Raw genomic sequence first — 22825 nt, 5'->3', positions numbered from 1 at the left:
TATGATATTTTAGATTACTTTTTAAGTTCGTGACAAGTAGGAATCAAGTTGATTTAGTAGTGCCAAGTAGGATAAAAAAATGTACTAAAGTTGGTTGGATATGGTGATTGACCTTCCATGGGAAATAACAAACAAAATGTAAAAGTTTGTGATATATTAGAATAATTCTAAAGTTCGTGGGAAATACCAAAATTTGAACAAAGTTCATGGTTTTAGAGACCAATATCCCTAAACAAATAGACCATACTATATAAATTAAGATAATAATCTTTTTGTCCCACATTAATTGTCCACTGTTGCCATTTTCCTCTGTCCCTCATTAATTATCCATTTTCACTTATGTCATAAATGTTAAGTAAGTCTCACATTCCACTAAGTCTAACTCATTTCACTCATATTTTATTATAAAACTAATATATAAAAATAAGACTCATATTTCACTAACTTTTCCAATCAACTTTCTTTTACATTTCTTAAAACTCGTGTATGAACCAAAGTGGACAATTATTGGGGGACGAAGGAGTAGTGTGTTTCTTTCCACCGTTCTATCAATTAAATGCAAAAATGATACTCCCTCCGTCCACAAAAAATAGGTCTCATTTATGGACGGCGCGAGTTTTAATGAGAAATTGATAAAGTAAGAGAGAATGCGAAAAAATTGGTAAAGTAAGGGAATTATGGAGAAAAAGTAAGTAAAATATGAGATATGAGAAAAAATGGATAAAGTATGAGAGAGAAACTTACACTTTTTAGAAATGAGACTATTTTTTGTGGACTTCCTAAAATGACAAAATTAGACTATTTTTTGTGGACAGAGGAAGTACTAGATTCGTTCAAAACAACAATCTTAATTATAGATGTGTGGATTTTAATGTAAAACTAATAAAGTGAGATAAATGTAATAGTAGTATTGTTAGTGAAAAATGAGAATCTCATTATTAGAAAGTGAAAGTCACTCTAAATAGATACTAGCGAATAATTTTGATGGATGACCCAAATTAAAAAAAATAAAATTATTTTTTATGGATGAAGAATAGTAGACCTACTACTACTATTAATTAATTTTGAATATTGTTTTCCAAAAAATAAACTATGCTATTATTTTTTATGCAAGCAATTAAAAACTAAAGAAACTGATGTAATACACCAATGTTTCTTTTCTGAATCCAGCGCCAAACTATTAGGCCCAATGTATTATGGACATGTCCACAGACACAACAGGCTTTAAAAAAAATATTTCGGCGCGTTTCTTCGTTTGCAAGAATTCAGTGTAAAACAGTTGATTAACTGAAAATTGCAGCTCCAAAACGACAGTGGAATTTGCAGTAATGGAGTTCTACCTCGAAGATGGAAAACAATTATCCTCTAATTCATCCACTCTAATTCTGGTTTGTTTCAGTTTTACGAATTCTCTTCACTCTTATTTACCGTTGCCCTAATTCCTTCGTTATGATGTGCATTTCTTAAAATATTGTGTTTGTTGATATTAAGGATATCATCTCATATATGCAGCCTGCTCTCCTTCACCATAATCGTCCAATCCATGCAGCCACATGCAGATGTCCATGCACCGCAGCTACACTCGAGCACAACTGTGGAGCTTGAAGAGAAGTTAGTTTGTTAGTTGTTAGTTAATTAGTTAGTGACAGTTGGATCTTAGTTAGTTAGTTACTTTCTTTGTTAGCTAGCTAAACACCAATATATATGGTGGTTTGTATGTTCTCGATCGATTCATTGAATGAATAATATCTCTTTTTCTCCCAAGTTCTCTCTCACGGTTTCTCCAATCAACTCTATCATTTTATCTTCATAGATTTATCATTCTATCTTCATAGTTTTATCATGGTATCAGTGAAAATCGTTTCCGCATTCTCCATCTTACTCTAATATCATCTTCTCCACTCATACTCTGTATCATCCAGATCTATTTCGTTTTCAAACGATCTCCAGATTTCTACTTCATCTTCTACAATGAACAATCGCAATCGAGCAGCTCAACCTCCATCTGAAGATATATCCAGCCCATACTTCCTTCATCCGAGTGATAATCCAGGGATTACACTCGTTCCACAACAGCTTAATGGATCTAACTATGCTACGTGGAGCCGCTCCTTCACCACTGCCCTCCTCGCTAAGAACAAGCTTGTATTTGTTGATAGATCCATCCTCCGTCCACCTCGTGAAGATCTTCTCTATCATCAATGGATTCGATGTAATAGCATGGTGATCTCTTGGATTCGCAATTCCGTTTCTTCACAGATATGCTCAAGTATCATGTATCTCGATGATGCATACACAATCTGGTTTGATCTGAAAGAGAGGTTCTCAACTGCTGATTCAGCTCGGGTTTACCAACTCAAGCAACAATTCATGTCTCTTTCTCAAGGATCATCTGATGTCAACTCTTATTTCACAAATCTTCGCATTTTATGGGATGAATACAAGGATTCACAACCTTCCTCCTGGTGTACATGCAACAAATGCACCTGCGATAGTGGCTCTAAGTGGAATCAACATCAAGAGAAAGAATGCACAATGCAGTTCCTTATTGGCTTGAATGCCTCCTTTTCTCAACTTCGATCTCACATATTATCCATGATTCCTCTACCTTCCTTGTCTAAGGTTTTTTCACTGGTGATTCAGGAAGAAAGGCAACGGTTGATTGATGGCAACAGCTCATCTTCAACCACTGTTCGAGCTCCAGTAACCAGTGAATTACCTTTCGCCAATGCTGCAACTTCTAATGGCAGAGGCTACAACAAGTTTCTATGCTCTCATTGTGGAAGAACAAATCATCCTGTTGAAAAATGCTTCATCCTTCATGGATTTCCACCAGGTTTTGGCAGAGGAAAAGGCAAGTATTCACCATCATCTGGTTTCTCTAAACCTCAACCACCATCTGGTTTCTCTGGAAATTCGAACTCCTATCAGCAAAGGTCTGTTAATCTTGTTGAAGACATGACCACTCTACCAAGTTTTGACCAGTATCAACAGCTCATCAGCCTCTTGCAAAGTCAGAAACTCCACAACTCCACTTCATCATCCCCAACTGCCAATGATCAGCCTGCTCAATCTTCAACTCCTATCTCCACCAATTTCTCTGGTACAGTTTTCTTTACTCCTTTTATCAATTCTATTTCATCCTCGTATTCTAGCTCATCTACATGGATTCTAGATACAGGAGCAACTCACCATGTTAGCTATGATCAGTCTCTCTTCAATTCTGCCACACCAATAGCTAATGCCTCTGTAAATCTTCCTAATGGCAACACAGCCCCCATCACTCATCTAGGTACTGTGAAACTCTCCTCTCTCATCACTCTTTCTCAAGTTTTACTTGTTCCATCCTTTTCATTCAACCTCATATCTGTCAGTGCCCTCACCCAAAATTCAGCATGCATTGTCACTTTTACTCATAATACTTTCCAAATTCAGGAAGCTACACAGGGGACAGTGATTGGGAAGGGTAATCGTGTTGGGAATCTTTACATCTTCGAGTTTCCAGATTCAATATATTGTCATACTGATGCATCTCAGCCTTCCTCCAAACAATGTGATCAGATTCCCTCTGTTTCTGCTGCTGTAAACTCAGTTGTAAGCCTAGACATATGACACCAACGTTTGGGACATCCCTCATTCAATAAAATGAAAATCTTGTCCAATATCTTGTCTCCATCTAACTCGCAACTTACCACTTGTCATATCTGTCCCATTGCTAAACAGAAAAAGCTTCCCTTCCCCACATCCACTTACACTTCGTCTACAATATTTGACATGATTCACTGTGATGTGTGGGGTCCTTTCTCTACCCCCACACACGATGGTTTTAGATATTTCTTAACCATAGTTGATGATTTCTCCCGATTTGTATGGACTTTCCTTCTTGCTCACAAATCTGAAGTCCAATCCATTCTATCTCAGTTTTTCTCAACTGTAAACACTCAATTCTCCAAGAAAATAAAAGTGTTTAGAAGTGACAATGCACCTGAATTCAACCTCCATTCTCTTTTATCAACCTATGGAACTATAGCTCAACACTCTTGTGTAGAAACTCCCCAACAAAATGCTCGAGTTGAGAGGAAACACCAACATCTCCTCAATGTAGCCCGTAGCCTCTTGTTTCAATCTCACTTGCATATATCTTTCTGGGGAGAGTGCATACTTACTGCCTCTTTCCTTATCAATCGCACTCCTTCATCTGTTCTGCCAGAAAACATCACTCCATTCCAAGCTCTTTTCAACAAACTTACATCTTACACTCATCTCAAAGTGTTTGGTTGCCTTTGTTTTGCTTCAACTTTGGACAAAAGCAAACACAAGTTCTCTCCAAGAGCTATCAAATGCATCTTCATCGGTTATCCATCTGGTTATAAAGGCTACAAATTGATGAATTTGACCACCAATGAAATCTTCATAAGCAGAAACGTTTCTTTTCATGAAACTGAGTTCCCTCTTTCATCTCAAGCTCAGTCTGAATTTCCCTCTGATATCTCTGGCCTTCCCACACATTCTGCTCCCCTCACTGACCCTCCCACATCCATCTCAGCTACAAATGATCCCAGCTCTTCAAATCCCATTTCTCACTCAAAATCTGGCAGATCTCTCAAAGCACCATCTCGTCTCAGTGATTATCTTTGTAACTCCACTTCCTCATCTTCTAAATATCCTATCTCATCTTATTTTTCTCTATCCAAACTATCACAACCATATCTCAACTTCATTAGCCTTCTCACCATTCTCACTGAACCCACATCATACAAGAAAGCCTCCCAATGCCCAGAGTGGGTTTCGGCTATGCAAGAAGAGCTGCAAGCTTTGATCCGAACCAATACTTGGTTGATCACTTATCTTCCACCGGGCAAAGTTCCTATCTCTTGCAAATGGGTGTACAAAATCAAGTTCAAGGCCAATGCCACTGTGGAAAGGTACAAAGCCCGTTTAGTTGCTAAGGGATTCACTCAACAGGCTGGTGTAGACTACCATGACACCTTGTCACCTGTTGCCAAGCTCACTACAGTCAAGCTCATGCTTTCTTTGGCTGCCATCAAAGGCTGGTTCCTATCTCATCTAGATATCAATAATGCTTTTCATTATGGGGATTTAGATGAAGAGATTTATATGACTCTACCCCCGGGATTAATCATCACAGATCCTCCATCAGGGTCTGGACAGCTCGTTTGTAGGCTAAAGAAATCCCTATATGGCCTTAAACAAGCCTCTAGACAATGGTACCTCAAGTTCTCTCAAGTGTTGGCCGGTTTTGGCTTAATCCAATCTGCCTCAGATCACTCCTTTTTCCACAAGCACTCTGATGGGAAATTTTTTGGTATTGTTATATACGTTGATGACATCCTTGTAGCCAGTAGTGAAGAGTCCTCAATTACTGACTTCAAATCCTTCCTCTCCAACCATTTCAAGTTCAAGGATTTAGGCAAGCCTAAGTACTTCCTTGGTATTGAGATTGCTCGAAATAGCACTGGAATATTCATCTCACAGCATAAATATGCTATGGATCTTGTAACCGATGCTGGACTTCTTGGTTGCAAACCTGCTTCAACACCCATGGATTCTGCAAAACAGTTACAGATGGATGCGGGTGATCCCCTCCCTGATCCAACTATATATCGAAGACTCATTGGTAGACTTGTTTATCTCTGCATCACTCGCCCAGACATCACATTTGCAGTTAACAAGTTAAGTCAATTCTTGTCCAATCCATGCTCAGATCATCTCGCTGCTGCTGAAAGGGTTCTGAAGTACCTAAAGGGAACCATAGGTCATGGTCTCTACTACTCATCTCAAGCTGATCCTTCCTTAAGCATCTTCTCTGATGCTGATTGGGCCGCATGTCCAGATACTAGAAGATCCATCTCTGGATTTTGTTTATTTCTTGGCACTTCATTGATTTCTTGGAGATCCAAGAAACAACATACTGTTTCTAGATCCTCAGCCGAAGCCGAATATAGATCGATGGCCCTTGCTTGTTGTGAAGTAGTGTGGATTATTGCCTTACTTAAGGATTTTGCTCTAGACATAAAACGGCCGGTCCCTTTGTATTGTGACAGCCAAGCCGCTGTACACATCAGCTCCAATCCCGTATTCCATGAACGAACTAAACACATTGAAATTGATTGTCACACGGTTCGAAACAGGATTCTTGAAGGAGTCATCAAGACAGTACATGTGCACAATCAGCTCCAACTTGCAGACATCTTCACAAAACCCTTATCTACCACTCCATTTCATAATCTTCTATTCAAGATGGACTTTAAAGGACTTTAAAAGTCTTTATAGTCCATCTTGAGGGGGCCTATTAAGGATATCATCTCATATATGCAGCCTGCTCTCCTTCACCATCATCGTCCAATCCATGCAGCCACATGCAGATGTCCATGCACCGCAGCTACACTCGAGCACAACTGTGGAGCTTGAAGAGAAGTTAGTTTGTTAGTTGTTAGTTAATTAGTTAGTGACAGTTGGATCTTAGTTAGTTAGTTACTTTCTTTGTTAGCTAGCTAAACACCAATATATATGGTGGTTTGTATGTTCTGGATCGATTCATTGAATGAATAATATCTCTTTTTCTCCCAAGTTCTCTCTCACGGTTTCTCCAATCAACTCTATCATTTTATCTTCATAGATTTATCATTCTATCTTCATAGTTTTATCAGTTGACGTTTCAGCCGGCTCTGTCAATCGGAAATGTAGGACAATTAGCTGTGGATTTGTTAATTTCGTCTCTAAAAGCGGATAAGGTGGGCTGTTTAGACGATCCGAATGTGCTTCCTTGCTTTGGCAATGATGCTTATTCGCCGTCGCCTCTCGGAAAATTAGCTCTTTCTCTCGAAGGTTATTTTCCTCTTATTTTACTTCCAATCTTTAGAAATTTCAATACTTGGGGTGTTTGTTTTTTACGTAGTATACTGTTAATTTTGTGTTTGTGAATTTGGGGCAAAATAATCGCAGCTTATGAATCATCTTCCAGTGGATTGACACTTGTGCAGCAGCGGTCTCCAGTACTTAAGGTACGATTTTTTGGTTTGTTCAATTATTGAGATGGAGTAGTTTTTATCTAGTTACTGCTAGTCCTACTTGTTGCAAAATCCACAAAATTCACATAGTTCTATAATGTAATTGGATCATTTATTTAAAGTGGACTGCAAATTAGTGGTAGTTATTTATAGTTTAACCAGTAGGGATGCTTGTGAAACAGGGCATAATGGTGGCATATGCAAAGAACATAGCAAATTTAGCAGCTGCTAAAAGAAAAAGCATGTGTCTTACGTTCCAGCTTAGATTTTGGGCGATGGAGGAATATTGATATGTCAAGGTATTTTATCTAGGTAATTGTTTTGTGTTTTATATCAACTGTTTGTGTGTTTAACCCCGGAGACATTTCCTGCTAGTGGTAAAGGAAAGACACATGCAGTTTTTAATTCCCCTAGTTTCAGTTTGTTGTCTTCTCATCCCAGTGAGAAGTTTGTGATCCATCCATGCATTTTCTTCTAGGAAATAAACTTCAACTTCGCAGAATAGGCACAAGGAAGAGAAAAAATATTTGTATATTATTCTCTCTATATTTGATTTTTCTACACCAATATTCAAATGCATGTAGCACACTCCTCTATTTGGTTTCCTCAACCTTTTTCATGTAACTTCTTGTTTTATGTGTATAAAGTTAGGCAGGGTAGTAGTGAGAAATTTGAGGAATAAGTCTACTTGTTATGCTGCCAATTCATTTTTGAACGACTGAATTTTGGTAATTTCAACTAATTCAGCAGTGATATATACCAGTGGTTTGCAAATCTATTACTTATCTAGCTCCAATTCGGACGGAACTGATTCTGCATGCGAAAGCTTTGGGTGGAAATGACTGCAAGATTATGATTCCGCCCTGAGAACATGGAAGTATCTTGATACATTAGCTCAAGTGTCTGTACCTGATGAAGATTCTCCTTTTGACGAATTGAGTGATGATGATTACTATCCAAGTTTACCTTTTGCTGCACTCTTTTCATGCTTTAAGGTAATGGTTTTGAATCTAAATGACATTCTGGCACGATATTACATTTGTTTGTATGATCCAGCTTGCACAACCTGGAGTTGGGATTTTGGATGGGTAGGCTATTCAAAACCATAACATAACCTCTTCGATCTCTTCAGATGAACCTTTTGTCGTTTATAGAATATGGTCAGCATATTGTAGCAGCACATATTTTGTGTATGGGACTTACTATGTGTCTCAAATGGTTGGCAAAAATCAGTCAGAACAAAATCTGCAATTGTTTAGGATCTAAACCAAAACCCATGGCTAATCTTGTTCTTTTTAAGCTATAGGAATAAATATTAAAACATACATATCCGGCTGAGCATGATTTACTTATTACTATCATTGTATTTAAAAGTTTCACATGTTTTGATAGGCTAAAGGGTTGAAGGTGACTTGCTTGTTCTGTTACTGCTCGGAGGGGGACAATATGCCTGAAGCTTTCTCAATGGCTGAGGCAGCAAGCAAAGCTGTTGGGTTAAATGACTTTCTGGGTGAGAATTTTCCTTCATCTGACCTCATTCGACTTGAATTACTGTACTTGTTTTTCCTTATTATGTTATTTCTTATTTTTCCAGCCAATAAAAGTACTGAAGTCTGTCCATAAACAAACACATGCATCTATATATATCATTGGTCATCGAATGCACTATATAATAAATTAATATCTCCAGCATTCTAGATCGGTATGCCAAAGTTATGTTTGTCTAGTAAGTTTTCAATCTTTGATAGTATTTGCTATGCTATAAAATCGACTTGTACCTAAGCTTAAAGCAAGATATTCATTTTTTCTGGTTCGAGTTTTGTTCTCGAATATGGCTTACAATCTGATTTCTTATATATCATAATAATACGCAGGCGGTGACAATGGTGCTGGTAAATGGATCACACCGTTCTCATGGCAGAGTGTATATGGACCCCCAGCAGATATGACTCTTTTCTAGGAAAGTGTCACAATGTATGTATTCATCTTGGGAAACTAGTAATACTCCCTCCTTTCCATACTAGTGGAGTCATTTTGCCATTTTTGTACGTTCCATAGTAGTGGAGTCATTTCTCTTTTCAGTAAAAGTCAACACATTTCTTCTCACTTACTTTACTCTCTCTTACTTTATTCACTCTTTATCTCTCTACCTTTTTTCCGAATCCGTTGTAGCTTAAATTTTTGCACAATTTATGCTTTCATTCACACACCAACCTTTGTTGTTCACAAGTTTTTAATTTTAACTTGCACACACTTCACTATTTTTTGTGTCGTGCATACTTGGCAATAAAAAAATTCTCCTTGTTTAATACTCCCCAATAAAAAAGATAACAATATCATCTCTATATTTTTCTCTCTCTTACTTTATTATTTCTTTATTTAAATTATAAAATAACACTAAATAAAATCTCGTGCACACACTTCATTTTTTTGTTTCACACACACTTTGCAATAAAAATATTCTCCTTATTTATTACTCCCCTTTAAAATGGATACAACATCATCTCTATATTTTTTCTCTCTCTTACTTTATTATTTCTTTATTTAACTTATAAAATAACACTAAATAAAATCTCGTGTCGAAAAATAAATACTCCACTTTACATTTGGTGGCACAAAGGGAGTTATTGTCACCATCATTTTGTCATTCGTTACTCCTTATTTATCTATATATCTCGTAACTTCCTACCAACTATATCTATATATCTCGTAACTTCCTACCAACTATACCACAACTACTAGCGGTGAGGCAAATATCGAAAAATACTTTATAGCTGTTAATAGTAAATTAGACTTTCTATAGTTGAAATTCTGCGTCCGCCACCGCAAAAAAAATACCTAAATTACAAATTAAACTAAAAAAATACCTTAATTACAAATTAAACTAACTTATGAAAGCAAGTGAAGTCCAACAAATTGTAAAGAAACCTCTGTCTCTCTCTAGTTAGTTATTCTTTGGCAAACAAAAACAAAGCAAAAACAATGGTTGGGCAAAAGTTGTTAGGTAACATATCCCTCTCCAACCAGCAAACGTTTGACAAGTGCCAACAATAGCGATGGGGGTACGTAGGCACACTTCTTAAGTCATCTCATCAAAGCAACATTTGTCTAGTTTCAACACCACAAACATTTATGATATCACATGCCATTATTATTATTTCAATAAAATCCAAATCCAAATCCAAATCCAAATCCAAATCCAATACATATGAAGTGCTAGACGAGGTAGCCTGTCGGCAGAGCTCACAAACAAACCACTATACTTAGGAAACGAATTGCCAAATCAGAATCCATTCACACCACAAAATGTCGAAAACTCTTGAAAAACAATTCTATCCATTCACCTAGAGATTCCACAACAATAAAAAGTAGATGAGTCCTGCCCATCCATCCATGTAGTATAGTGAAGGAAGAAACTAAGATGAGATTGGTAATACTGTACAAAAAGTGAGTAATGAATGGTGAAAATGGTGAAAACCCATTTCCTGAGAATTCTAGCAAGTTGATTTCACCTTGCAATGAATGAGGTTTTGGTGGCAAAACCATGAGGAGATGGTATATAGAAGAAGGCAGTAATCAGACAGAAAATCACCTTGTTTACAATCACAGCATACAGCAATGAAAAGTGTAGCAGGGTCTGTAGGAACAAGTGGTAGCATTGGTTTGAGATTTGGGCAGCTCTTATTCTCTTCATCCTCTATAGTCTTCATATCTTTGGGAGTTGGATTCTACAGCTACACAGCCTTTTGGTAATTTCTTCTGTTTTCATAGTGATTAATGTAATAGTAATTTTTATTCTATGATTGTCCTTTCAGCTTTTCAGTAACGATAATGGGGTTGGCTATTCCATGGAGTTTCACTTTGGCCATACTTGACGGATATTCCATCCTAGCTAAGTTTCCCGTGCATCAATCTGGCATTTTCATGGTGATCATAATAGGGGACTTGGTAATTAATTTTTAGTGTAGCCTAGGTCAATATGTAAAAAGATTTGATGATAAGTGATCAAGTAACAACAAAGTGTATGTTGATATATACAAGGTGTTATCGTTTCTGGCTCTAGCAGCAGCGAGCTCAACTGCAAGTCTTGCTGATCTTCTGCTAAAAGCTGATGTATCCTTTTGCCCCCCGAGGCTGTGTAGCAGATATCAGATATCAGCTGTAATGGCTTTCTTCTCATGGATCCTTTTGCTGCTATCATCTCTTTCCAATATTTGGCTACTTCCATGGTTGGATACGGATTGATAATCTACCAAACCCACACATACATACTGAATGTGTTACGCACTCAATGTCCCATGCACATCGGTTGTAAGAACAACTGGTATGGCCTATATGGACTAAATAGGCTCTCTCGGCTGCCTAGTCTTTTGGTCTGTATCAGAATGCTACTGCACATTCAAACCAATGCTTCCCAATACTAACAAGGTTGCGGCATTAACATCTTTACACTGTTATTTATAAGTTCCATTTTTGTTTCTTCACTCTTTATTTATTAATTTTTATTCTCTTTAGCAGAGAAGAATGATCAAGTGTTTATCACTTGCCATTAAAATTCCAGCAAAGATTAAGGCAGCAGCATGACAGAACAGAGAAAGAATTCATTCAAGATCAGCACAAGGACCCTTTTTGTGATACCTCTGTAACGAAAAGGTTTCCTCTTGAGAATTCACAGCTAAATTCAATATCAATCTTCTATTTTCTACTACATGTCTGTGTGAATAACAAGATTATGACTCGAGTTCATCATGTAACTATCACTTCTATGTTTAAAGTTGATAGTATATCGTAAAATCATGTGACTCGTCAATCAAGTTTCGTTCATTTTTTTTTATAAACTAAATTTTCGCTCTTTGTTAACCTATTCAGATGAATTTCAGTTCAAGATCAAGTTTTCATTATTTTTGTGAGTAAAATCGTGCTGCAATATAGGGCTGGCTGTAATACTGCAGCTACATTTAAATGTGTAAGTTAAATTTTGATACAACTGGTGTTTGAGAATTGAGACGCTACGCCATTAATTTTTAAATTGATATTGACAAAAAAATTCAACAGCAGCTCTTGGTTTGCAGCAAACATTTGAAAGTAGGGAAAGAGCTAACAATTAAATTATATATAAACAGATATTGCATCAAATTACATGTCTATGAAATGAAGTAGATGAGCTTCCACGAAACAGAGTTTTGAATCAATTTATGCTTTCACCGTGTTTCCCAGGTAGACATGGACGTTCAAATGAATATTTGCTATTTCCTTCTATAAATAGACTTTCCCATCTCAATTGATTCATAAATCCAAGTATCCAACACTCTATAGCCAAAACATATCAAGAAATGGCCCTCGCACCTTCTTGGAAGCTTCTCACTGCAGCAATCGTGCTGCTACAGCTCTGCGCTTCTCTAGCTGCAGCCCCTCATGCATCGATGATCGAGAGGCATGAGAAATGGATGGTGTAGAACGGACGTGTGTACAAAGATGAGGCCGAGAAGGTGAAGAGATTCAATATCTTCAAGGAGAACGTTGATTATATCGAGTCCTTTAACGAAGCAGCTTCAAGGCCTTACAAGCTTGCTGTCAACAGATTTGCTGATCTCACCAATACTGAATTTCAAGCATCTAGAAATGGATACAAGATGGTTTCTCATTCAAAGCCGTCTAAGGTTTCTTCGTCGTTTAGGTATGCAAATGTGAGTGCACCTCCGACAAGCATAGACTGGAGGAAGAAGGGAGCTGTTACTGCTGTTAAGGATCAAGGCCAATGTGGTATATATATATAACTCTCACATTTCTAATTCATTCAAACATTAGTAGTTTGCATTTTTGATGTTTAAACCAAAATGCAGGATGTTGCTGGGCATTTTCAGCAGTTGCAGCCACATAAGGAATCAACCAAATTAAGACAGGGAAACTTGTTTCTTTATCGGAACAACAACTTGTTGACTGCGACACGAGTGAAGATCAAGGCTGCAACTGTGGATTAATGGATGATGCATTTCAGTATATCATTAGCAACAAAGGCATCACAACAGAATCCAACTACCCTTACCAAGGAGTCGATGGCACGTGCAACTCGAAGAAGGAATCGTCTGATGCAGCCAAGATCAGTGGGTACGAGGATGTGCCATCCAACAGCGAATCAGCACTTCTGAAAGCAGTGGTGAATCAACCGGTATCCGTGGCCATTGATGCTAGTGGTTCAGACTTCCAGTTCTACTCGAGTGGAGTCTTCACCGGAGAGTGTGGGACCGAACTAGACCATGGTGTGACTGCAGTTGGATATGGGGTGGATAGTGATGGCACCAAGTATTGGATTGTGAAAAACTCGTGGGGCACGAGCTGGGGCGAGGATGGATACATTAGAATGCAGAGGGATGTTGGAGCTGCAGAAGGCCTTTGTGGCATTGCCATGGAAGCTTCTTATCCAACTGCTTGAAGAAGTTTGTGCAAGCTCATTACAAAAGTCATATGTGAATATATGTAAATTACCTCCTTTCAAAGAATTATAACTTGTGATCGAAGAAGTCTCTTATCCAAAATTTAGTTGATTGAATTTATCCAAGAATATCTTAGATTAGCCAAATACTCTATATTACTAAGCACAATCTTCATATCAAAGACTATTGAATCATCATTAGATACCCATCTACTTATATTGGATTATCATTAGAATTAGCTTCGTCACTTCATTGACAAATTGCAAATGTTTTGAAAATTAGCGTTAAACATACATTAAAATTATGCATTGTTAGCACACAAAGCGACCTTTTTTATTACGATAAATATTTATTTGTTCTTTTGTTATCAAAACTTATTGTTCGTTACACTTTATTAACATTCTCGTCAAGGCGTATAGATTAATTGGCATGACTGATTGAGGGAGATCATAGTTCATCAATATAATCACAATTAGTCGGACGAGAAGCTTTATACACTTGATTACGAAAATAACTTCCAATAAGTAAATTGGATGAAAATTCCTTTCTTTATCGATAAAAGAAATTCCGCCATATCTTATTACTAAGTTTTACTCCAATAAGAAATTAAATTATTTTTCATAGATGAGCATTAGAAGAAATGAAGAATTTTAATTATAGAGTGAGAATCTTCTTATCTCTCATTACATTATCCCTTGCATCCAAAGTGAATGCAATCTTATTGTTTAAAACAAAAATATATTCCAGGTCGCTTTCTGGACCATGAGGGAGGTAATGGAAAAATATTTTTGAATTATACTAGTATAATTTTTCTAGTATTTGATGCCACGAGGGGCATTCCATCACCTTTTGAGTGATTGGGGGATACGTTGCTTAAGCAATTGGTTATTCTCTATTTTCTTCTGCATGTATTAGCATGTTGTGGAAGTAGAAAGCCAAAGAGCTTGGACACCTTTATGCCTTCCTAGACTCATTTTCGAAGTTAATATTCATCAAGATATTTGTTTATCACTTTTTGGATTTGTTGAGCGATGAAGCTGATTAGAAATTAGAATCAATCCAATCACACATTGTCCTTTAATTTTCTGAATTCAGGCATACTTTTATGAAAATGTTTCGTTTGCGTGTGTGAATTTTATTTATTCAGTTAAGACTCGGGAGTATTATAATTATGGAGGTTCAGAAAAATACTTATTTTGAATAATTACAAGCATAACATATTTGCATAATTACATTAAGAACATAATTAGCATATTAGTTCATAATTTTGATATGTGGTAGTATTAATTTATATAATACTATAAAATATATCATCAGTTTAGCATGTATGTAAAATATATCAAAATACTTTAAAATACTAGGAGTATATGATATGAATTTCGTATCATGGCAATAAAATCAAAATTTACCTAATATTCTGTACGTATTTAAAGAGGATGGCTTCAACTTTATGAATAAGATGGTGCATTTGGAGAAATCATGTAAAGTGAAAATTCCAATTCTTGTATACTTTATTCGTTATGCACCCCAGCCCCACCGACGTCGACTTAAAGATTGTAAAAAAAAAAAGAATAACCGTGCCAAATGAAATGTAACCATAAATCAATTCTGTCATGAAATGCACATAAATAGTGTATATATTTTCAAAATCGTTAATTAATTTAATTTAAAATTCCAACTTAAACTTACACAGTAGTCATTTCCAAAATACCAAACATAAAGCAAAGCCAAATAGAAAAAAAAGAATATGGTAAAACAGAAGTTTTATAAATGAAGTGGTGGAGAGGGCATAAACATAAACATGAAATACAAGGAAATCTCCCACTGGAGCCACCCCCACCAAGGCCTCAAATTCGGGTACGCGGAGGCGCCGTTCAAATGCGACGGGTGCAAGGAAGTAGGGATCGGGTCGTCCTACAAGTGCGACGGCGCAGCCTGCGATTTCGATCTCCACAGTCACTGCGCCATCCCCTCCCCGACCCTGGTGCACCCCTTCTACCCCAAGTGCGCCTTCCAGTTCCTAAGGCGGCCCCCAGGGACAGAGGCGCGTTGCTGCAACGCGTGCGAGAGGCGGGTGACGGGGTTCGTCTATCACTGCAAGCTGTGTGGGTTCGACCTCCACCCTTGCTGTGCTAAGCTGCCCATGCTGCACCACGACGCCGATATCAAATTATTTTTGTACGCTAAAGTTACCGCCCCCTGCCACAGGTACATCATATTACTAATATTTCATTTTTTTCAATTATATATGTTACCTGCACTCACCAAAATCAAGCTGACGATTAATTTGAAGTGTGAAGAATTCATTCATAAGCAATTAATTAAGGTAAGACAAAATTGAAGCATTGGTAAGTGATTCAGATGTGGAAGGAAGGGGAGGAGTTGGAGCTATAGATCCTCATGCAAGAAGTACAATCTTCATGTGGCGTGCGTGATGGACATGTTGGTGGACAGCTGGCACGAGCTGTACAACGGCAACGGTGGCGGCGGGGGAGTGCAGCAAATCCCTAGCCTCAAAGCCACGCTGGAGACTCATGTGAATCACACCAAAACCAAAGGCGGCAAAGCTAAAAAATGTTGCGAGATGGCGGCTCTCGCCCTACAATTTGTGGTGTCTGCTATTCTAGGGGATCCCACCACCCTCATCGCTGGCCTCATCGCCTCCTTCATGTCCAAATAAATAATACTCCTACTATTCAAACTAATAAGTAAGTATACATACCAAACAATGAAATTCGATGCTTATTACTGATTTATGTACATACATGAATTACACTACTAATACTAGCTAGCTACATATTAGTATATGATCCTATCAAATTCAAATGGTACGTGATCTCGTTTATTACCCAGTAAACCACGACCTTCTATTAACTATCACATCAATTAAATTTTGATGTTTTCCCATGCTAAATTAACAGTTTCGGTTGATTCTCCTTTTTAAGACAAGATTATCGACGAAGCCAAACTTTTAGCTTTGGGTGATGGAGAATTCATGATATGCGGTACTATTAAACTATGGAGAGTTTATGGAGTATCAATTTAGTTTTTTGAATTTCTTAAATGATTGGTAAGATTGCATAAATGAGAATATGGAGAATTAGTCTATAAATATAAAATATATAATCAGAATCAATCATTTCAAATTAAATTTATCAATCTAAATACAAATTTCAAAGTAACATTTTAGGATTTTTAACTAAAGAAAGCTCAGTTAAAATTAACAACACAAAAAACATCATCGTTGACTCATATTCATTTTCGTGATTTTATTGTAGTTGAGTCATTTCCTTATTCTATCTATACTTAATACATTAATCAACACTGGTACACCAAAATGGAATGCTTCACATTGAATGAAACGTTCTATTCTCCCCTCAATCAATTCACTACACATTAGTAGTTCGTCAATTTTCGTACCCAAAAAACGCATCTACGATGATGGGGAAGTAATAATATTATTATTATGAATTTTGTTCAAATACTTTTTCTGAATTCTGGAGCCCATTTCTCTTATTGGGCTTTCTTAGTTTATGTTTATTTTTTTCCTTTTATTACTTGGCCCATTGTAATAATGTTATAGAGTTTTCAAAAGCGTGTTAGTACGTTTTTTACAAGAAAAAATGAACAAATGCAGCTGTAGCGTGTAGGCCTTGCCTGCTGCTGAAATAACGAGGAAAGGCTCCGACGGAGGACCTGATAAGAGACTTCGGTAAAAAAAAAACTTCCAAACCAGACAACACAGCCGAACAAAGAGAGAATTTTTGGTCGCCGACTCGTCTCATCTACATTTCTTTTATATACTCCCTCTGTTCGAGAATATGAGACCCGTTTTTCTATTTTAGTCCGTCCACGAATAGGAGTCCCGGTTCACTTTTACCATAAATGCTAATAGGGTCTCACCTTCCACTAACTCATTCCACTCACATTTTATTTAAAACTAATATATACAAGTGAGAGTCTAGGCATGCAAATTTAGTCCTCGGGTTTCGGGTATACCCGATCTCGACCCAATACCCGACGGGTTTTGGGTACCCGAAACCCGAAATTATGGGTTCGGGTATGGATTTGGGTAGTTATTGTTAGGATTTTTCGGGTTTAGGGTACCCGAAACCCGTATTAGGGTACCCGACTAATACCCGATTAAACCCGATTAATTATGTATTTGTGATAAATATTTTTATTTAGTATAGGGCCAATGGCCCATAGGGTAAATTTATTTAATCACATGTAAATTTATGCCAAAAATTTCTTTATTTTAAAATTAAGTAGTGTCTATTTGTTTAATGCCTATTATATACTCCCTTCGTCCCATAGAAATAGTTCATATTTCATTTTTCCTCTGTCTCATACAAATAGCTCATATCCAATTATGACAACATTTTTCTCCCTCTTTACTTTATCTTTTTATGGTCCCACCATTCACTACATAATTTCAATTATTTTTTCTTCTTCTCTCTTACTTTATCAATTATGCATTAAAATTCGTGTCAATCTCAGATGGTCTATTTCTATGGGACGGAGGAAGTGTATATGGAGTATATAGTCATAGAATCATAATCTAGAGAAAGCTAAAGCATTAGAATTGAAGTTTAGACTTTTAATAATAGTCAATAAATAGTATTATTGGTTATTTTTAATATTTTATATTCTCATCACAATATAATTTATATAAGAGAATAAATTTGAAATATACAAATTTCGGGTTTATGGGTACCCGATTAGTTAGGTTCGGGTACCCGCACCGGGTATTAGGGTACCCGAATTCATATACGGGTAAGGTATTGGGTATGATATTTTTGAGATTTCGGGTTTGGGTACCAGCGGGTACCCGAATTTACAGGCCTAAGTGAGACTCATATTCCACTAACTTTTTTCTACTCATTTTTCTTAACATTTTTAACATTTCTTAAAAATCGTGTGCCCATAAATAGGACTCCTAATGGCCGAATGAGCGTATAATGTAATTAATTTTCGCACCTTTAATCTAAAATTTGAATCTGCGACTACGATGAGTCGATGAGCAGCCGTTGTGAATGGTCCGTTAATCCGATACTATAAAGTAATGATAAACAAGTGCCACGATTTTGTTATGAATAAATGGGACCGTTAACTGTGATCAAATGAGAAGAGGAATCAAATTCGTGGGTACACCTATATTTTGCCAACCGCGGCACAAACAATTGACCCTAATTACTTACCAATTAACCATTCTCTTTCTGACACGCAAATTGCGTTTTATTCCGAATTGAGGCAGGCTGAATTCTTATTAATCTCTAATAATTAATTCATGTCATTCACTATCAGTCCTTCAATATATGTATAATAAATAGATTCGTCGTCAATTATGACTTTCATCCAAGTAATTAATGTGATTCGGTGTATGAATGGCAACTCAAAAAATATCATTGGGGGTGTTTGAATTTAATCATGACATTCCAATGCTTGCGCCACGTGGTTCGTGGACGTTCCAATGCTCCATTACATGTGAAGACGCTTAAATTGGGCGAACATAGAATCTTTTTATTACTTAATTAAACAAACCTAATTCTCAAACTACTGTTATCTGCTAAAATTATGTAGGATGTAGCAAAAAAGGTAAATTCTGGGTTTTATTTGGGAATTGCGGTTATAATAATAAGCACTATATCAAAATAATTAACGCAATTAAACTCCTATAATGAAGGATTCACGATGCATTACAGCACAAGAATTTATTTTACCCTACCATAAACTCATAAGTAGTTAATTACTAACAAACATCAATAGCGTTTGTAGTCCAACGGTTAGGATAATTGCCTTCCAAGCAATAGACCCGGGTTGGACTCCCGGCAAACGCATATGTATTTTCTTATTTTTTTATTTATCATAGATTTTTATGTAATTTTATGTTTCTCAAATAATATCTAATCCTTTTATCAATTTTATCTTAGCTAATAGAACTGGGTTCCTGGCAAACACATTTTTAATGTTATTTTATTTATTTAGATATATCTAATCATTAATGTATCAAATTACATATTTGCACAAAAAGCAAATATTTGTGATTGTGTGTTTTACGAGTAAAATAATTTCATCATAATATATGCCAAATCTTTAATAAGGTAAGCAAATTAATTGATGATGAGTGAATATGATTGTAGTGTTATACTCCTAATAATTATTTTTAATTAAAAATAGTCGATTTAGCAATCAAAATTCAAAGATGGACCTCCCTCAGTTAAAGTCCAAACAAGGACGGATGAAACGACGTGACAACAATGAAAATAATTGTTTGAAAAAATGCATGCATCGCAATCCATCTCATCTCACTATAAAATATGACTCTCAAAATTTCATTTTATTCCTCACAAAAAATCGTTATTCCCTTGGTTCCAAATTAATGGGAAATTACAGATCATGCGAGTCAAAATCCACTCTCACAGCCACAGCAAAACTAATCCTCGTCTCCGGCCAACTCCATGAATTTGCTTGGCCGGTTAGGGTTTCGCTTTTGCTGCCGCCGGATCCCGACTGCTTCATATGCAGCTCCGACGAGATGGAATTCGGCCAGTTCCCGGCGGCGATGGGCGGCGACGAGGTGCTGCAGCCAGGGGAGATCTACTTCGAGCTTCCGCTGGCGTGGCGGAACGTGCGCCTGCAGGCGGAGGACATGGCGGCGCTGGCCTTGAAAGCGAGCTTAGCTCTGGCGACTAATGATGATGATGACGATCGGATTGTTAGATGCTGCTGCTGTTGCTGGTCTAAGCGGGCTCAACCGGCAGCGTTGTTTTGTGAGAAGGAGATGCCGCTCCTCGGTGGCGATGGGGGCGGCGCCGGCCAACGCAAGTTTGTTGCGAAGCTTAGTGCAATAGTTGAAGATTGAAATGTTTAAGGCAAAGTTTATGGTAATATGGAGTTGTTTTTTATTTTACGGAATTTGTAAATTATTTCGATATATATCTAGGATGGATTAATCATTCTTGCTATGAATTGACTACTTCAGAGTTTTTCTTGTTGAAGAAGTTGCCAGACTTTCTGTTTTTAAATTGTTATCTATTTCACGATCTTCGAAAATATCTATGTTGTAAATACATGATTTATGTGATCAAATTATGTTTTGGGTTATTGAATTTTCAAAGAATATTCAAGGATCATTTCGTGACATAAATTAAGTGCAGTTGCATGTACTATTATTGTAATCGTGTTATCACATTTTTTGCAAATTAAATATTCAACCTTTTTAATTTGAGTGAACTACATAAAAAGTCCCTGACGTTTCCAAAAGTTTCGCTCTAAACCCCTAACAAAAAAAAATATCCCCAGAAGTGCCTAACCTTCAACCTAATCACGAATAGGGTTTTTTCAGACGAAAATACCCTTCAGCCATAAAAGGGCATTTCAGTCAAAGCGCAATTAATCTGCAGTGGCCGCTCTGCAATGATGTCTGCGACGACATGGCGTGATGTGACGGCGCACGTCAGCCGTCAGGGGCGTCAGCGGCTGTTCAGTGGACTACCCATACAATTGCAACACGTGTTGAAGACTTCCTACGTGATTTAACAAAACAAGTTTCAAAAATTGCATACAGTTTCCGGCTCTAATCAGCATTATTTCCGCTTATTTTCACTCCCGCCTAAAGTTATAACAAAAAGGGGAGTTTACCGCCTTAAAACTGCAAACCATTGTTTTCATTTCTTCATTCTCCCTGCTCTCCATTGCATGAATGGCTCCTAAGAGGAAGCGAGCTGGGTCCTCAGGTGCTTCCACATCACGAAACTCTCGCCGTAAAAGGGAACCAATACCCCCGCGATCGCCACCACACCGACCACCACCGAGACATCCACCTGTGGTCATTGATGTGGAAGAAGAAACCTGGGATATCCGAGATCCTGAGCTCGATTTTTTCGTCCCAGAGGATGAATATAGTAAGTTAACCTTTAATCCTCGGTTAGTGATTTAGGGTGTACGAAATTGATTTTTTGTGAATATATATTTGATCAGCCGAATATTGATTTTGTGATTGAGGCTCCATAAATTGATTTTGTTGTGAATTTTGGTTTACTGTTTGGTTTGAGTTTTAAATGTGCGTTTATTGTCTTCCTTCCTAGGGGATGCACCTGGAAAGTTTTCAGTTGCTTTCCATCATGGAGGTTCATTCTTCTCTACGAATGATGCGAAAAAGTATGTTGGTGGGCATTTGACATACTTCGATTTCTGTAACATAGACAAATTCCAGCTTATAGACCTATCGAGCATGATATTAAGGTTGAAGTATGATAGGAAGATGATATGTGTGTTCTACTACTGTGATCCAAAGTACAGTCATGACTGCGCAGGGGTTTTAATCGGAGGCCCGTTGTTGCCCATTGTTGAGGATACACATCTGAAGGATTTTCTCAAAGTAGCGTCTACAACGACAAAGTTAGTTCACATCTACGTTGTGGAGATAACCCGGGCTCAAGCCATACTGAAAAAAATGAAGGAAGAAGCGCAAGAGCTTCTTAGTTTCAAGGCGTCTAAACCCCCAGGAGTCATTATTGAAGAGATTGAAGAAGTCACACCGAATGTGCCAAGGCAAAAGCCTAGACCGAAGAGGAAGCAACGGTCTCAGTTTGAAGGGCAACGGCAGGAGCCTTTAATGATTGGCTGGTATGATAGGGATGTTGAGTTCGAGGAATATCTTACGAAAAGTTTAGAAGATGATCGTGCTCAGAGGAAGAGGGCTGAGGAGGTAGCCAGGCAAAATTTGGCGAAAGCATTTGAAGCCGTGTCCCCTGAAGCTCCGGTCTCTGACGTTGGAGAAGTATCAATACATGACGTGGAATTTGTAGCAGAAAAAATATGTGTAGTTGACTATGTTGGAGAAGCAGAAGCTGGAGGTGGAGACTCCCATGCACACGTACAAGAGGTAACGACTTGTGTGATTTACATAGTGATTTAGTACATTATTTGTGATTTAGTTCTTGTTTGTAATTTAGTCCTGCATTTGTGGTACTGCATTTTGTAGGATGTAGCTTCAGCTTCATCTGTTGACCATTCCAATCCGATTGTCGATTTCCATGCACAAGTAGCAGAGGTAATGAATTGGTGTGATTTTCATATTGATTTAGTACCTAATTTGTGATTTAGTTCTTGTTTGTAATTTAGTCTTGCATTTGTGGTACTGCATTTTGCAGGATGTAGCTACAGCTTCATCTGTTGACCATTCCAATCCGATTGTCGATGTCGCTGAACAGGCGACTGAGTCTAAATCTGTAGTTCACCAACCATCTTCGGTCGGGCCAGGAGCATTTGTACAAGAAGATGTGTACCGACCGGTATTGGATGATGGTAGTCAGCCACAGCCGGACATACGGGTAGACAATGATTTCTTTCCGA

At 37.5% G+C, this 22825-nt stretch overlaps 2 protein-coding genes, 1 non-coding gene and 2 pseudogenes across 3 annotated transcripts; all 5 read left to right on the top strand.

The window, feature by feature from the left end:
* The first annotated feature begins 1288 nt into the window (after positions 1–1288).
* LOC121803791 lies at positions 1289–9086 on the top strand (annotated as a pseudogene).
* Positions 9087–11279: 2193 nt separating this feature from the next.
* Positions 11280–13605, top strand: LOC121742265 (annotated as a pseudogene).
* A 1593-nt stretch (positions 13606–15198) lies between these two features.
* LOC121795789 lies at positions 15199–16322 on the top strand. Its single transcript, XM_042194404.1, has 2 exons — positions 15199–15673; positions 15827–16322. Exons 1-2 carry the CDS (start codon positions 15267–15269, stop codon positions 16143–16145), a joined length of 726 nt encoding a protein of 241 aa, XP_042050338.1. The 5' UTR covers positions 15199–15266; the 3' UTR covers positions 16146–16322.
* A 2911-nt stretch (positions 16323–19233) lies between these two features.
* On the top strand, positions 19234–19305 carry TRNAG-UCC. Its single transcript has one exon. It is a non-coding gene; the product is annotated as a tRNA-Gly (tRNA).
* Positions 19306–19847: 542 nt separating this feature from the next.
* On the top strand, positions 19848–20330 carry LOC121795027. The gene has a single exon (XM_042193492.1). It carries the CDS (start codon positions 19848–19850, stop codon positions 20328–20330), a length of 483 nt encoding a protein of 160 aa, XP_042049426.1.
* Positions 20331–22825: the final 2495 nt, after the last annotated feature.

Source organism: Salvia splendens, chromosome 1 (genome assembly GCF_004379255.2).
Source record: "Salvia splendens isolate huo1 chromosome 1, SspV2, whole genome shotgun sequence".
NCBI classification, from domain to species: domain Eukaryota; kingdom Viridiplantae; phylum Streptophyta; class Magnoliopsida; order Lamiales; family Lamiaceae; genus Salvia; species Salvia splendens.
Note: the sequence above shows the minus strand (reverse complement) of the source record. Positions and strands in the feature narration are given on the sequence as shown.

Bases quoted from the DNA above. Each gene is read 5' to 3' on its own strand.
- LOC121795789 (XM_042194404.1), top strand. From the start codon at position 15,267: ATGAAATACAAGGAAATCTCCCACTGGAGCCACCCCCACCAAGGCCTC. The intron at 15,674-15,826 runs GTACATCATATT...TAAGTGATTCAG, and splicing joins GTTACCGCCCCCTGCCACAG to ATGTGGAAGGAAGGGGAGGA.
- LOC121795027 (XM_042193492.1), top strand. From the start codon at position 19,848: ATGGGAAATTACAGATCATGCGAGTCAAAATCCACTCTCACAGCCACA.